The 15,016-nt window shown below is 45.1% G+C and overlaps 1 protein-coding gene across 1 annotated transcript in view; it reads right to left on the reverse strand.

Annotated features, from left to right (window-relative positions):
• LOC147884410 (37S ribosomal protein S27) overlaps positions 1 to 13,798 on the reverse strand; it is a 32,235-nt gene extending 18,437 nt beyond the window's left edge. The window contains exon 1 of the mRNA XM_087398797.1: positions 13,489 to 13,798. Within this exon, the coding sequence (XP_087254923.1) occupies positions 13,489 to 13,694 (206 nt within the window). The 5' untranslated portion in view covers positions 13,695 to 13,798. The remainder of the gene's footprint in view (positions 1 to 13,488) is intronic.
• Between the last annotated feature and the right edge of the window lie 1,218 nt (positions 13,799 to 15,016).

The following is a 15,016-nucleotide window of genomic DNA, read 5'->3' on the forward strand; positions in this document are numbered from 1 at the left end:
GAGAACAAGACTAGAATTCCAGTTTTGCCCACGTTTCCGGTTGAACGTCAGTTGGATGTGGCAACACCTATTAATATGAAATCAGCCAGATCATATGACTCTAACACAGACTCCATCATCACCCGCCAGATGCCGTAATTGAGCCCTGACCAGATCCCCTTGTGAAGGACCTTGGCATTCTAGAGCAGGAGGAGGCCGAGACTCTGTCTCACCTCTAGGACCGTGTTAATGGAAGGGTAAGGTCGTTCATTTTTCTTAACTGTACTCCTCAGGTGAGGGGGGGCACATGACGGTGACCAAGAGTATATGGGAGCATTTGGCATCTTTATATAATCGAACCTCTCCTATGAAGAGGGTTTCCCTAGAAGTCCAGATGCGGTTGTTGGATCCTGAGAAGTCTTCATCGATGCGGGACCACATAACAAGTTACAGGAACTTGAGAAGGAGATCCTCCAGGCGGGGAAGCAGATATCGTCCGAGGACATGGCCATAACTCTACCAGTTATCCTCTCAGAGTGCTGGGCCTTCTATTCGTCTTTGACCACAAGTGGCAGGATGAATGATTTGACCTGGGAGGAATTGGTCCCGATGATGCTTGACCAGGAGGAGTGCTTTGGCCATCGTGCTTGAGGCTGAGGAATAAGAAGCACTCAAGGCATCCAAACTTCTTCACTTAATGTGCATCACATAGATGTGCAAACTCATCAATAGACAAGGAACCAGCCAGATATAGTAACCACCAAAATAATATATTTCCATCCAAAGCTATGGACACAATACAAAAGAGATAGATCCAGAGTCCCACCAATGGTGTGGTCCTCTAATCTTACCACAAGGTACTTCTACTATCTGCTGGATATCTCTAGACTCAAGCCCACGTGCTCCACCTCAAGTCTAGACTTTCTGTCCAGAATGTTCTTCTCCACCTTACTGCCTGGATACAGCCTAGGTGGGCAGCCTCCTGTGAGCTACGTCTGCAGCTTCAAGGTCTCCTTCTCCTCCTGACTATAGGCCCAAAGGTAGCCCTGCTGCTGCTCCTTCTGCTGGTGGACAGGCTGCTCCAGAAGATGATGAATGAGGGCCTGGAGGCCCTCCTTTTATAGCCCCCAAGGCCTGCTCAAAAACCGACCAGGCAAGCTGCCTAAGGCCAACCCAAACAGGCAGACCAGGCCCTGCCCTGGTCTCCCTATAAATGCCCCTGTGGGGCTCTCTTTTCTAGGGCTTTTGGCCCACACTCCAAGGCAGGGGCCCATGTTAGAAATGACCCAACAGAGGGTACGCACAGCGGAAGACTGATAGAATAGCCCAGGAGCTCACACAGTGTGGTGTGGGGTGTGAAATCACAAACTCCTTAACTTATGTGCATAAAATAGATGTGCAAACTCATCAATAGACAACGAGCCAGCCAGATAGAGAAACCACCAAAATAATATATTTCCGTCCAAAGCTATGGACACAATACAAAAGAGAGAGATCCAGAGTCCCACCAATGGTGTGGTCCTCTGATCTTACCACAAGGTAGTCCTCCTATCTGCTCTAGACTCGAGCCCGCATGCTCCACCTCGAGCGTCTGTAGACTTTCTGTCCAGAATGGTTCTCTCTACCTTACTGCCTGTAGATCAGCCTAGGTAGGCAGCACTTACTAGCTCAGTCTGCAGCCCTCTTTAGGTCTCCTTCACCTCCTGGGAAAAGGCCCAAGGAAGCCCTGTCTGCTGCTCCTGTCTGCTGTAAATCTGCTTCTTCAGAAAATGAGATATGAGGGCACAAAGGCTGGCCCTCCTTATATAGGGCACAAAGCCCTCCAGAACCAACCGACCAGCCAGCCCTAATTGGGCCGACTGGCTGGTCTGTAGCAGCCCTAACCAACCAACCAGATGGTTGGCTGGTTGGCTGCCTACCCAGCCCTATTTACGGCCCCTTGCCAGCCCTTTGTTCCATGCAGGGCCCAGCCCCTTTGGACTGCTTACTCCGCCACCTGCCAGCCCTGTTTGCAGGCCATAAACCTGCCCAATACCTGCTGCAACAGTGCGACTCCATGCTGCTACTGATCCGCCTCTGCTCAGCCCTTGTCCGGGGACCCTGGCGCACCCTGCACACCTTCCGTACACTGCACTGCAGCAGCCCGTACTGATCCGTACAGTGGCTGTCCCCTTTCTCTAGGCATACCTTACCCTAGGTCTCCCTCCCCCATGCTCTCCTCATTTGGGGGCTTACAGATGGGAAGGTGACCTTTCCAACAGCCCAGCCCCTAGGTCAACCCTATAACTGGCCAGGTTGGCTGGCTCCAACCAGCCCAACCAGCTCCTCCATGTGGCCGACACTCCTGCTGGTTCCCCCTGCCATTAATGTGCCATGTGCTGGCCCTGCTGCTGGTCGTACACCTGCCCACAGACCCGCCAAGCAGCTCACCTCCAAGGTGGCTATTTCCCGGGATACTTTCACCCGTTGGTGCTGCTCCAAATATGCCTCTGACAGGCCAGATCCAGGCTGAACCTCCATAGCCAACTTTCCGTCCATGAGCCTCATTTGTTGCAGCCCCCATGGTTCTTCCAGGTTCTTCTTTCTTTCTCTGATCTCTGCCCCCATGGCAGCCATAGTGCTGTCCATGTGGCCTTCTCTCAGTTCCCAGGTCCACCCCCCCATGCTCTGCTCATATGGGGGCTTACAGATGGGGAGGTGACCTTTCCAACATTGCCAGTGCGGGAATCCAAACATAGTTAATTGATCATTGTGAGCTGTTATATGCTCGTTGTCATTGGAGCACTAAAGTTCATGGATCTGGTGGCACTGTACCAGTTTGGGCTTCAGAGGGGGCCATCTAGCTCTGTGATACAAGTGCCCATGCAGGGAAGCAGACCTTACACCGGTGGCAATATGAGTTGGATGATTGTCCCAGTATCTTCGTTGGCGTGATGTATCAATACTAAGAGTTGGATTGTTGTATCAGATGACGTATAGTACCAGTACCGGACTAGAGGAGTGTACCTAGCATGTGTGGCCTGGGAAACAGTTCCAAGTTTCTAGTGATCGTGCTGAGGTGGTTCGCACCAAGAGGGGGTTGTTCGACAATACCTGAGGCAATCTTCAGCAATGGACAATCACTCGATGGATTCCTACCGTTGTTCTAGCGGCACACCCAACTCCGTGGCGTCTCTGTTCCAACTTGGAGCTGAGAGGGGGTGTTGGAGGTCAACATCTCCTGATGTCACGTAGAGAGAAAGGACATGTGCCCGCCTAGTGAGAGGCCAGGGTAGATGAGTGAGGGCATGTGTTGTGGGTGTGTTCGCCCCCTGTGAGGGTAGTGTAGGATAGGCCATAGTGGGCTGTTTTCTCAGTCTCTCAGATCAGGTCATCCCTGTAAGCAAGTGGGTACAACCCCTTGAGAGGCCATGGACAGACCTTTATAGGCAGGGCCTAGAGGTGGGTCGGCCCACCCTCCATGTTGGTCGGCTTCATAGAGCAGGGGGTCCGCCATAGGCCTCCCTGCTGGTCGGCTAGAGGGCAGAGGGCACAACCCTCCATATAGGGCTTGTGCAACCCTTTATGTAAGGCCTGATGCATTCAGCCCTAGAGCCTTGCCAGTCGCCTTGCCAATGGGGCTACTGGAGCAGTGGCTAGCCCACGCATAGGGCCCTATGGAGCCTCTTATAGAGGGCCGAGGGGGTTGACCCCCTAGGAGCTGAGTCAGCCCCTAGTCTATTGGGGTTGGCCCTAGCATAGAGCCCACTGGAGGAGATGAGGGGCTATATACAGGCCCCCCCTCACTCCTTGTTCATCTCATCTTTGGGGCAGTTCTCCCATTGTTCAGTAGACGTTTTCCCCAACAGGCAGTGGCATTTTGGCCTGAGATCACTTGCACTTCTCTCTGTTTTCCCCTCCCCCTCTCAGTGTGGTGTGTGTGTGAGGCTGCTCTCTATCTCTTTCTATTCATTTTCATTGCATTTCTCACAAAGAAAAGGCCAACCTTTGGCTAGGTTCTTGCAAGGAAATTCCAATCTGATAGACACGCCTTCCCCCACAAGCGAGTACTATTGCGGTGCAATGAACGAATCAGAATCAATGAGATAGACAAGAAGTAAAATCTAATATAAATAAGCATTTGATACTTTGTGTAGAGACACTGAAAATGTCAATGGAGAGGCTTAAGAGAAGGGTTGATGAAGAAGCTCCAAATCGGTGCTCAAATGGGGCTGAAAACCACCTTGTTAAGAGCTGGTAAAGGCCTTTAAAAATGGACTGTAAAGGCTTTGAAATTCTAGTGGTGGTTTGTGTGTGTGTTTGGGGAGGTCCTGAGTCACCTAAGATAGTTAGGGCAATTAGGACACCTAACCTATGACCATAGGACAATTAGGGCAATTGAGTCAACCCCAGTTAGTCAAGCCTAACCCACCCTTTAATTGTATCTAACTTAACCCAATCTAGTTTTACCCCAACTAACCTAACCTTAGCTAAGTTAGCTGAACCTAGCCTAAACTAAACTAAAACTACTAACCTAACTTGACTGCCTTGAACCCAAGCTTTAAAAAATTAACCTAATCTAAGGTTTGCAAGCAGCAATGTTTGCAGTGGCGGGATTGAATGTTGTACTGGTGGCATGGCATAGGTGATGGCAGCTAGTGATGGACGAAATGTGGAAACCGCTACTAGCTCTATTAGGCACCGGCCTAGAAAATTGTCTTGTAGACTTCTTCCTGTGATCTCAACTGGAATCAAATTTTCTCCCGTCTTGCATGGTGCTGACGTAACGCACTGCATGAAAAAGAGCAAGCTCATGTAGGAATGTGACGTTCATCATGGTTTTTGATCCTATGTCGGTCGATGCATCGCTCCAGTTCATTGTTCTATGGTCGTGTGCCTCTTGAAGGTTGCCACATTTAAAGTCAACGATGTTGCATGCTCATCTTCAGCTCATATCTTGCCTCAAGGAGAGGTCTCTAAGGCCTTGTCTATTTCTTCTAATGGAGCACACCGGCAAATAATCAATATTTGCAACTACTGCAGCAACCAAGTCGGCTGTTGGCTTTAAGCGCCGTTGTGGGAATGGCAATCCAAAATGACTATATACGAATCATCACCATATCACCTTGTGAGGGAAACAACCTCTAAATTTAGTCACCACTAACCTAGGGATCTTCTTCGTATTTATGTTTACCTGCAAACACAATAATCGTCATTGTACAAACACAGGGACAAAGTGTGTGTAGGCTAGTGCATCACCATCCAATTGTAGATCCCTTAATATCACCCCCGAGAGGCTAGACAACCTTCGGCCATAGTACGCCCAGGTAAGACTACGCATGCCATAACGGAGGCATTCCCAAAGGAGGATACACAAAGAGCCAAGGTTCCGTTGGAGTTGGATCATTTCGACATATGCCAAAAGATGTTCACGGCGTCATTCTCCAGAGCCGAGTACTATCTCACTTTTATTAATGAAATATGTAGTATGACGTGGGTCTATTAAATTGCAAAGAAGTCTCAAGACTTCAATAAGTTAAAGGAATGGAGGGCCAATGTCGAGAAAGAATCGGAAAGGAAAGTTGAGAATCGAACAAACAGATGGGGAGGGTTCACGTCAGAGGCTTTCGATGTCTACTTCAAGAAAGAAAGGATCAACAAATAGTTGACTACTGTACACACATCGCAGTAAAATGGGGTGGTAGAGATAAAGAATCAAGCAATCACAAAGATGGCAATGTATGTAAGAGGGAAGAAGCTTCCCATATGCTTTTGGGGTGAAGCAATCCATGTAGCAGTTCACATCTTGAAAAAAAAAAAGACCAAGGTGGTTTAAGGGAAAACTCCATACTAGGCATGATATGGTAAGAAACCCATCATTTCTCATTTGAGGATTTTTTGTTTTGATGCTTATGTAATGTGAAGAAACTAGATAGAACAAAGTTGGATCCAAGGAGCAAGAAGTGTATCTTTGTTGGGTACATTGAGGAGTCAAAGCCTATCGACTATATATAACTGAGAGACAAAGAAGCTGGTGGTGAGCAAAGACGTTTTCTAGGAGACAGAGTCCGAGGCACAAGCAACTGCACGAGAAGCCCTAGTTGTTTCCCAAAGACCCAGGATTGCTATCACGCAAGAAAAGGAGACAAAAGATCTAAAAACTGAAGATTTAGAGGCACCGCAGCCAACAAGACGGACCCCCACAAAGGAGAGAGAGCTACCAAGATGATACTTGAAATTCTAGAGGATCCCGGAGTCACGAACATTCCAGCGAGCAGTACCTGGTAAGGAGATCTCAGAGGAAACAGCAATTGTCAATCATGCTCTAATGGTTCCGTCCTAGAAGATCGTGGAGCCAACAACCTGTGAGGAAGCAAAGGGAATTCCAGAGTGGCAAGCTGCCATGGGAGCAGGAATGGTGGCCATTCTGAAGAACCATACTTGGGACCTAGTTGAGAAGGAAGATCCGCTAAGTGCAAATCTTATGGAACTTTGGATAAGTACTAGGTGAGACTTGTCATCAAAGGCTATGCATAGGTAGAGGGAGTCAACTCTGAAGAGACATTTGCTCGTATAGCCAGGATGTCTACCATTGTGCATGGTCACAGCATTGGCTGCCCACCATCAAATGGTGAGAGAAGAACTTTTTGTTGAGGAGCCACAAGGCTTTGGACAACCAAATGAAGGAAAGAAGGTATGCAAACTTTGTAGGAAACTTTACGGGCTGAAAATAGGCCTCGAGAGTGTGGTACTAGAGGGTACATGACTACTTTTATATGTTTTTCTTATCTCAAAGTCACTCTGATGCTAACATGTACCTCTTTACAGGAGGACGTGAGACCATTATTATTATCCTTTATGTTGATGACTTAATTATCACAGGTGATCACAGAAGGAAGATCCAAGAGGTCAAAGAACTCTTGATACAAGAGTTCGAGATGTCAGATTTAGGACTTCTCCACTACTTTCTTGGAACAGAAGTGTGTCAAAAGAATGACAGCATCTTTATCTGTCAAGAGAAGTACTATTTGGAGGTGCTGAAGAGATTCTAGATGTTGGAATGCAAGAAAGCACCAACCCCAATGGAGGTTGGGACAATGTTGAACAACAAGGACACGTCTTAGTTGGTTGATGCAGCAGTCTATCGAAGAATGGTTGGTAGCTTGTTGGTTCCTGACCAATTCTCGACCAGATATAGCTTTTGCAGAGGAGTTGCTCTATCACTTCTCATCAAAGCCAAGGGAGAATCAGATGAAGGCTGGATTTAGATTTTAAGGTACATCCAGTTATGGGATCACGTATCACACTGGGATTTGTGATTCAGATTGGGTTGGAGATTAGGATACATGGTGCTCAACGTTAGGCTTCTATGAATATCATGGCTTAGCAAGAAGCAACCGATAGTTCCACGGAGGCAGAATACGTAGCGGCTTGGCTGGCAGCATGCGAGTCTATTGGCTCGGATGGATATTATAGGACAAGGGAATTCTTCAGGAGGAGGTGACAGTAATCATTTGTCACAACAAGAGTTAACCGGGATTTCATGCTTGTACATCTCTGACATCTTCACAAAGGCTCTTCCCAGAGAGCAGTTTAAGCATCTCATTCGGCACATGGATATTGGCCCACATTAAGTCATTGAGAGGGGGTGTTAGAGGAATGGTCACTAACTCAACTGTGAGCTCCCATATGAGGAGGCCAAAGGATTAATGGGCCTTCTATGTGTGTGTGCTAGAGGCACAGTTAGGTGCCCATAAGCATTGTTAGGTGGTGGTAGATGCCACATAGGATGAGGTAGGTAGGCTTACCTGGAACTGGAGAGCAGGCTGGTGCGCCACGTCTGCAACTGCAATACAACAAGGCTGTTGGGCAGCATATCATGGCTGTGTGGCAGCATGGAAGTAGACCAGGGAATGCACTGCCAGGGCCTATTTATAGGCGTGGCAGTAGCATACCATATTTAGCTTATCACATCCTCCATATTAGTGGTGCACACCTCTCATCTCTTGCATAGTAGAAATGGCAAACCTATCCAAAAATAGAGCAGCAAACCTAACATCTCAACCTGTGCACACAAGTAGCGAATGTAGAACATACTCAGATATGGGATAATATACAACATGATAGGCACAAAACTGAGCTCGTCAAAGTGTCCAAGACAGCTCCTATCTCTTCTGTAATCATCCTGCCTTTTTGTGTGCCTATTAAGGTTTCAATGCACATTACAGGGAGCGAGCACAAGGCGCCCTTTTACAGACAAGGGAGGGGTGGTCAGCAGCCCCTCTAAAACAGGTTGACCTGCCACATAAGACGACTGACATACAGATCAGGGTCAACTCCACTTGTGACCCGTCTTTTAGGGGACAAACTAGACAGCCGATGCGAGCCCCTATTCAGACAGGCCCTAGCCATCTACCCCTATGGCTGGGCCTCCATTCTTCCCATATTGCAGTCCTTTGACTGCACCTTGCGGGCAGCCATGTGAATAGTCCCATGTGGGCTGCATGCAGTGCCTATGTAGCACTTGCATTAATACCAATATAACAACAACATAGAGAGTCGTAGTTTTTGCTATCCAGCCAACTCTGTGTCAGAGCTCCCTCTCAAACTCTCTGCCCATATCCCTCCCTAGTGAGGTCTCCATCTCAGCTTCCTCTGGAACCCTTCTCTGAACCCGCCTTGACATGGGACATCCCTTCGGTGGCATGTGTCTTTCAATTGATCCTCCTTTAGAGCCGTTAATATGCACCCCATGGTTAATACCTAGGCCAAGAAATAACTCTAGACCATACCCCTTTACACACGATGGCATACCAACATCAGATAGTCATATGATGGATTGGGCCTGCATTTGCCCATTTAGCAGCCTACAAAACTGCCCATATGGCAGCCCTTTGGTATCCCCCTGTGGGCAGCCACATGGCAGTCCCATAAGGACTCCGCACCTCCATTTGGTCTGCATGCACTGGCTACATGGCAATACATCAATCCCATAAACAATTGCAATTGCGTTGATGCACTTGGCTCAAAGGTAGGGCATTGACACAACTTCTAAAAAAACCTTGCCATCATGTTGAAGCTAGAAATGTAGTTCTTATAAGTAGGTGCAAGAGAGTTCAAAATGATGGAAATGGAGTTCCTATCCACAATCTTCTCATCAAGTACACCTGGTGCCCAGCTATTTCCATGACTTGGTGAGATAAGTGGAAAATGAATCCGCTTCTCTCATCATTACTTTAGGAAGCTATCTTTTAAACTCTGATGCTCTACTTGTATTGCTCACCTCAACGTTGTCTTGAACTGTATTCAAGCTTCAGCTGTACTCTTTGAGCTCCTCGTGTGATTGTTCAATTAGATGTCGTGATTGACACTATTGTCTCACTCCCTTGTTTCCCACTCTTCATTGTCGACCACCAAATTGAATAGTTCATTGAGCCACTGAACTTCCCTTTCCCAAGAGGCATGCATGCATACTGTTTGATGCCAAATCTGCAAATACAAGCATCTCCAAATAGTACTGCTACAACAAATGACAATTCATAGTGCTTGCAATTAAGGTTTTTGTTGGGGTCAGTATGATCAAGGGCTTGCTCTATGGTTCATGTGTGCATCTAGGGGAGTCACATGTGTGTTTGTGTGTGTTGTAAAGACACATCAAGTGCTATGATGTGTCTAGTGTGTGACCTAAGTGATGATGTAAGACAAAGACAATCCCACTGATGTAGGGATTGATTCCCACTGCCACTATGTAAAGACAATCCCACTGCCACTATGTGTGCATCTAGGGGAGTCACATATGTGTTTGTGTGTGTTGTAAAGGCACATCAAGTGCTATGATGTGTCTAGTGTGTGACCTAAGTGATGATGTAAGACAAAGACAATCCCACTGATGTAGGGATTGATTCCCACTGCCACTATGTAGGGAAGGTATTACCTTCTCCCCTTTTCTATTAAAGAGAGTCTTCTCTCTCACAATCATAATAGAGATCTACCATATTGCTTTCATTGTGCTCTCACACCTCTTGCAAGATGCATCTATTCTATCCTACGGGATCCTACAAATGGTATCAGAGCTTTAGGTTCTAGATCTAGCCTAGCCTAGCATTAGATGCTATCTCTAACATAAACTACAAGTTTCTTCATCTTCTCCATTTTCCTCCTTCTTCCCAAAGTCTTTGAGAGCTCTGTTCTCTGCCTACAAATGACCATTGCCCAAACCCTCTGAGCTGCAAACTCCTCTTATATGGGCGAACTTCCAACTGCAAGCTTTTAGTGAAATTTCGACCGTATGTGAAATGCCAACACTCACACTCCCTGACGCCTTTTCTTGCAATGCGACTTGCTGGAGCAACCATTCCAAAATTCCACTAAGCCAAGCTTGCACAACAGTATGAGCTAGCTCCTGTCCAGATTTGAAGGGAAATGGTCCACCAGGGAGGGAGAAACAGCAAAAAAACCAGTCGACTTTCAAGCTGTTGGCTATGGCGACGTGACGCGGCATTTCGCCTCTCCTTGCTGGTAGCCCTTCTCTGGTATAAGGCCCTTCTTCCTGCATAAAAATCCCCTTGAATAGAGCTATGAGCTGTGAGAATTGCACCCTCCAAGTTCTGGTCTCTGAATGGACACTCTGAATGGACAGTTTTGACAATGTTGTGAGTTTGATGCTACATTAGATGCTACTTTAGCATTTCTGATGTTTTAAAGTGTTGAATAGCTTCAGTACAACTATGGCTACAGCTTTGCTTTAAGTTGCTATACCTGGATTTGCTTGGAATGCTTTCATTTACCCACCTCTATGAAGCATGCAAGTGAAAGCATCATTTCCATTATGTTTTGTAGTATGGAATTTGGTTACAAGCCTTTGCTACTCTAAATGCTTGTATTTTAAAGCTCTTCAACTCTTTCTAGCCTTGTAAGAGAGTAGACACTGCCCATTTTGGGTTAGACCCTCTCATGGCTACCATCTTGAATATGGATAAGTTCAATGGTAAAGGCTTTCACACATGGCAGATGAAGATTAAGTTTGCATTGATGAGGGAAAACCTCTGAAGACTTGTCAAACCTGCTTCAACTACTTCTTCAATAGCCTCTAATGCTGGAAAATCCTCAACTCCAACACATCCGGCAAGAGATCCTGCTAGAGAGGAGAAAGCCTATGGCATCATTGCTCTTGGCTTAGGAGATGACTATACTCATCACATTTCTAATTTAGAGTCTCCTTCTGAAGCTTGGCAGAAGCTTGACATTATTTTTTGTGCTAGCTCTCACATCTCAAAATTGTCACTTAAGATTGCTTTCTTTGAATTGAAGATGGCTAGTGGCACTCCTTTGGCTGCCCATGTCAATTATATGCGGAGTCTCATGACTCAACTTGCTTCTATCAACTCTCCAATCACTATAGATGATGCAATGGCAGTATGATCATGTTGTTACCACTCTGAAAAATCTTCATAATCCTACTCTTGAAGGTCTTATTACTGCTCTTCAAGAAGAAGAAAGGCACATGGAACTCGGAGAGGCAATGACACAGCCTACCAGAGAGGCAATGACACAGCCTATGCCATAAAAATTCAAAGGAGCAAGTTTTCACCTTGCAAACATTGTGGGAAGACTAATCACCTCTCAAAAGATTGCTTCAAGATCAATCCATGCAAACATTGTGGCAAAAACAATCACCATGAAAAGTATTGTAGAGCCAAAAAGGAAGAAGCTACAAAGTCAGAAACTGCCAATCTACTTTCATTTGATGAGTCTCCACATGATGAAGACTATGCTTTTTAGGCACTTTGTCTTTTTTGTTATCATCACTTGGTCAAAATTTTGAGGTTCTCTGCCTGGAGTAGTACTCCAAAAAGAATATGTTATGTAAATCACCTCTGGTCACCATATGATGTAGACCATGTGATATGTGTTTTGACTATCCCATTTCTGTAAAACTCACACCCTTGGGAACCCTTGCTAGCATGAGGTCCTAGCCATAGATTAATCCTTGACCACCATGAGATGGCATGAGAAACTATGAGACTAGATGAATCCTTGACACTTCAAGAGGCAATCCCTCGAGGGGGGTTTGTTGGGGTAAGTATGATCAAGGGCTTGCTCTATGGTGCATGTGTGCATCTAGGGGAGTCACATGTGTGTTTGTGTGTGTTGTAAAGGCACATCAAGTGCTATGATGTGTCTAGTGTGTGACCTAAGTGATGATGTAAGACAAAGGCAATCCCACTGATGTAGGGATTGATTCCCACTGATGTAGGGGCTGATTGCCACTATGTAGGGAAGGTATTACCTTCTCCCCCTTTCTATAAAAGAGAGTCTGCTCTCTCACAATCATAATAGAGATCTACCATATTGCTTTCATTGTGCTCTCACACCTCTTGCAAGATGCATCTATTCTATCCTACGGGATCCTACAGTTTTGCATGGGCTATATGGAAACACAGGTGAGACTTTCCTTAGGAAAAAAAGAAACAAATATATATATAAGGATACATGGTCTCAAAATATGCCTTTACTAGAATAGCTACTGCAAAAATATCTGTACAGCCTCTAAAAGGCAGTAGATGCATTTGATTTTTGCTTGGAGATGCATGCCTAGGGTTAAAATGGTTGTGAGAGGACTCCTCAAGCTGTGTGCCTCTTGGAACAAGCTAAGCTTTATGTTTCATATATATATACCTTTGTAATACTAGAATACAACCAATCGTACAAATTCAGATTTTTGTTGTTTTAAAGTCCTAAATTCTACAATGATGATAATTTCTCTCTATCAGGGCAGGGCAGCCTCTAGAAGTCCATAGGTGCATGGTTTGTGCATGACTCCCTGAGTACGTTTGCTAAAAATGCAAATTTGATATCGGATTGACTGCAAAATTAACAAAGCTGTGGAATTTCTAACCTATAACTCTCTCTCGTATAATATAAGAGAGAGAGAGTAAAGAGGACAGTAGATAGCGAACTCATGCCAGTTGGAGCAAGAGAAAGCGAAAAAGAAGCACCAACTTAGAGAAAGAGAGGCTGGAACAAAGCTGAAATGGAATAGAGAAAGAGAGGCTGGAATAAAGCTGAACTGGAATAATAGAGAAAGAGAGGCTGGAATAAAGCTGAACTGATCTCTGTTATAATGGAAGAGGATTCCCATTTGATGTGACAACTCTCTAATTTCGATATTCTATAGAAATAGTGGAGATTTCTAGAGCCAAATATGTTTAGAATGTCAAAGTTCATGAAACTGTACAAGATTCAAAAAACGCTCGATAGAATTCTAGAAAGGGCAAAAGGATTCAGTAATATATAGAACATCTGACTGAAAGATTTTATGCAAGCCTGAACTAAATCGACCCTCAAACCTAACAAATGATATGTGTAATAAAAGGGGAGCTCGGTTATTGAGTTGTTGTGCCGTCAAGATTTTCTTTGGCCTCGTTCCTACGGGCTCTAAATCGAACGTGGGGATTGAGAAAATGAAAATGAATGACCGTTTCGGCGACATTGAGAAATGTATCATGATAGGCTGAGCATTGGACTTACGCGTCCTCGCCAGGCGTGAATCCAGGGTAGTTGTTGGCGACGGAACTGGGATACCATTCCAGCACCTTGCCGCCGATAATCTTTCTTCTTAAAATTTTGTGGCCCGATCGAAGGCCATTGCCGATGACATGACCAAATATGCGCGCAGTGGCCTCCGGAACACCCTGCAGAGCCGCTGCTTTCAAGGCAGCCTTCAAACTAGTCATCTCTCTCACACCCAAACTCTTCACACTACTTACTGTAAACACTCCAAATTGAACTTGAATCCTAGCAATCTATAGAAACCCAGCATTTTATCATGGACACTATATGCATCCTCCTTGCAAATAAAAGGGGTGGTGACTTATTACCAACTTGGTGATGTCCATATTTTGGAAGTTAAAGCCCAACAAATACATGAATAAGGCCATGCTCACTCAAGCTGATAACTACTCGAGCTGATAACTGGTCCTCGTTGCAGTCTATACAATATTGTCACCTGGACTACAATTATATGCATGAAGATGTCATGATCCTTCGATGTTGCATCTAACTTGCATTTTTTTGTTCCCTCGCATCGAAAACATGCATCAAAAAAGGGGCATGTTGTAAGATTCAAATTGAAACAAGGAATTTTGAATGGACAAGCAATTAAAGATATTTATATAATAATATATAATATAATTATTATAACCACACATAGTGTGGGCAAGGAGGCGATGCATTTCCTTCCCCAAAGAGTTATAATTCGGGGGAATGGGTCCTTCCTCATGTAGCAAGAATATTAGCACCGAGAATCTTAGCGCCAAAAATAAGTCTCGCGAATGGACAAGATATTGGCATATTATCTGAATGTCAATAGTCGTAATCGTAGTCAAACGCCAATAAAATCACTACAAGCAGCATGCTAGGTGAAATTCAAATTCTCGTCGTCTTTAGGTGATTTTTTTAATCTTAGAGGCAAATCTCAACTTACTCTACTTGTCCAAGGAAGAGGATGCACATGCGATAAAGATGATATCTGCACTTAATTGTGTTTATGGTTCTCGCAAAATACTCAAACACGCATCTTCAAACCACCAGTCCTATGGAAATGTCTTCTAGGTTATCAGCCAATGAACTCTGTGTCAAAGGGCTAGATTGCTTCTTCCCTCCACTTGTCGTGGCTGTGAATGACCAATGGATGCCTTTGGGATCAATGCGAGGCCTCCAAGCAATGGACTCACTGCATCTCTGAAAAACATCTTAGTGGATCGATCATTCATGTTCTCACAGTAGTCTCTCATCGTGATTGGGAGATGCAGTAGATATCTTACATGTTCACTTTATAAACTACATCTCATTCCACCTTCAAAAGTACTTATGAATTTAAGCAAGCATGGATCCTCTCTGATCACACACGACATTCCTAATCACTTTGATGTTGCCTAATGGTTTTGTTCACATACAGTAAAGTGCAATTCAAGCCAATTTCATATTATACATATCTAAAAGGGGAAGGGCCAATTTGTATGTAGCTACCTTCTAAGATTTTGAAAAGAGCTGGATA

The sequence above is a fragment of the Dipteris shenzhenensis genome, chromosome 27 (assembly GCF_047967505.1).
Source record: "Dipteris shenzhenensis isolate YYH24624 ecotype China chromosome 27, Dip_SZ_1.0, whole genome shotgun sequence".
In the NCBI taxonomy this organism is placed as follows: domain Eukaryota; kingdom Viridiplantae; phylum Streptophyta; class Polypodiopsida; order Gleicheniales; family Dipteridaceae; genus Dipteris; species Dipteris shenzhenensis.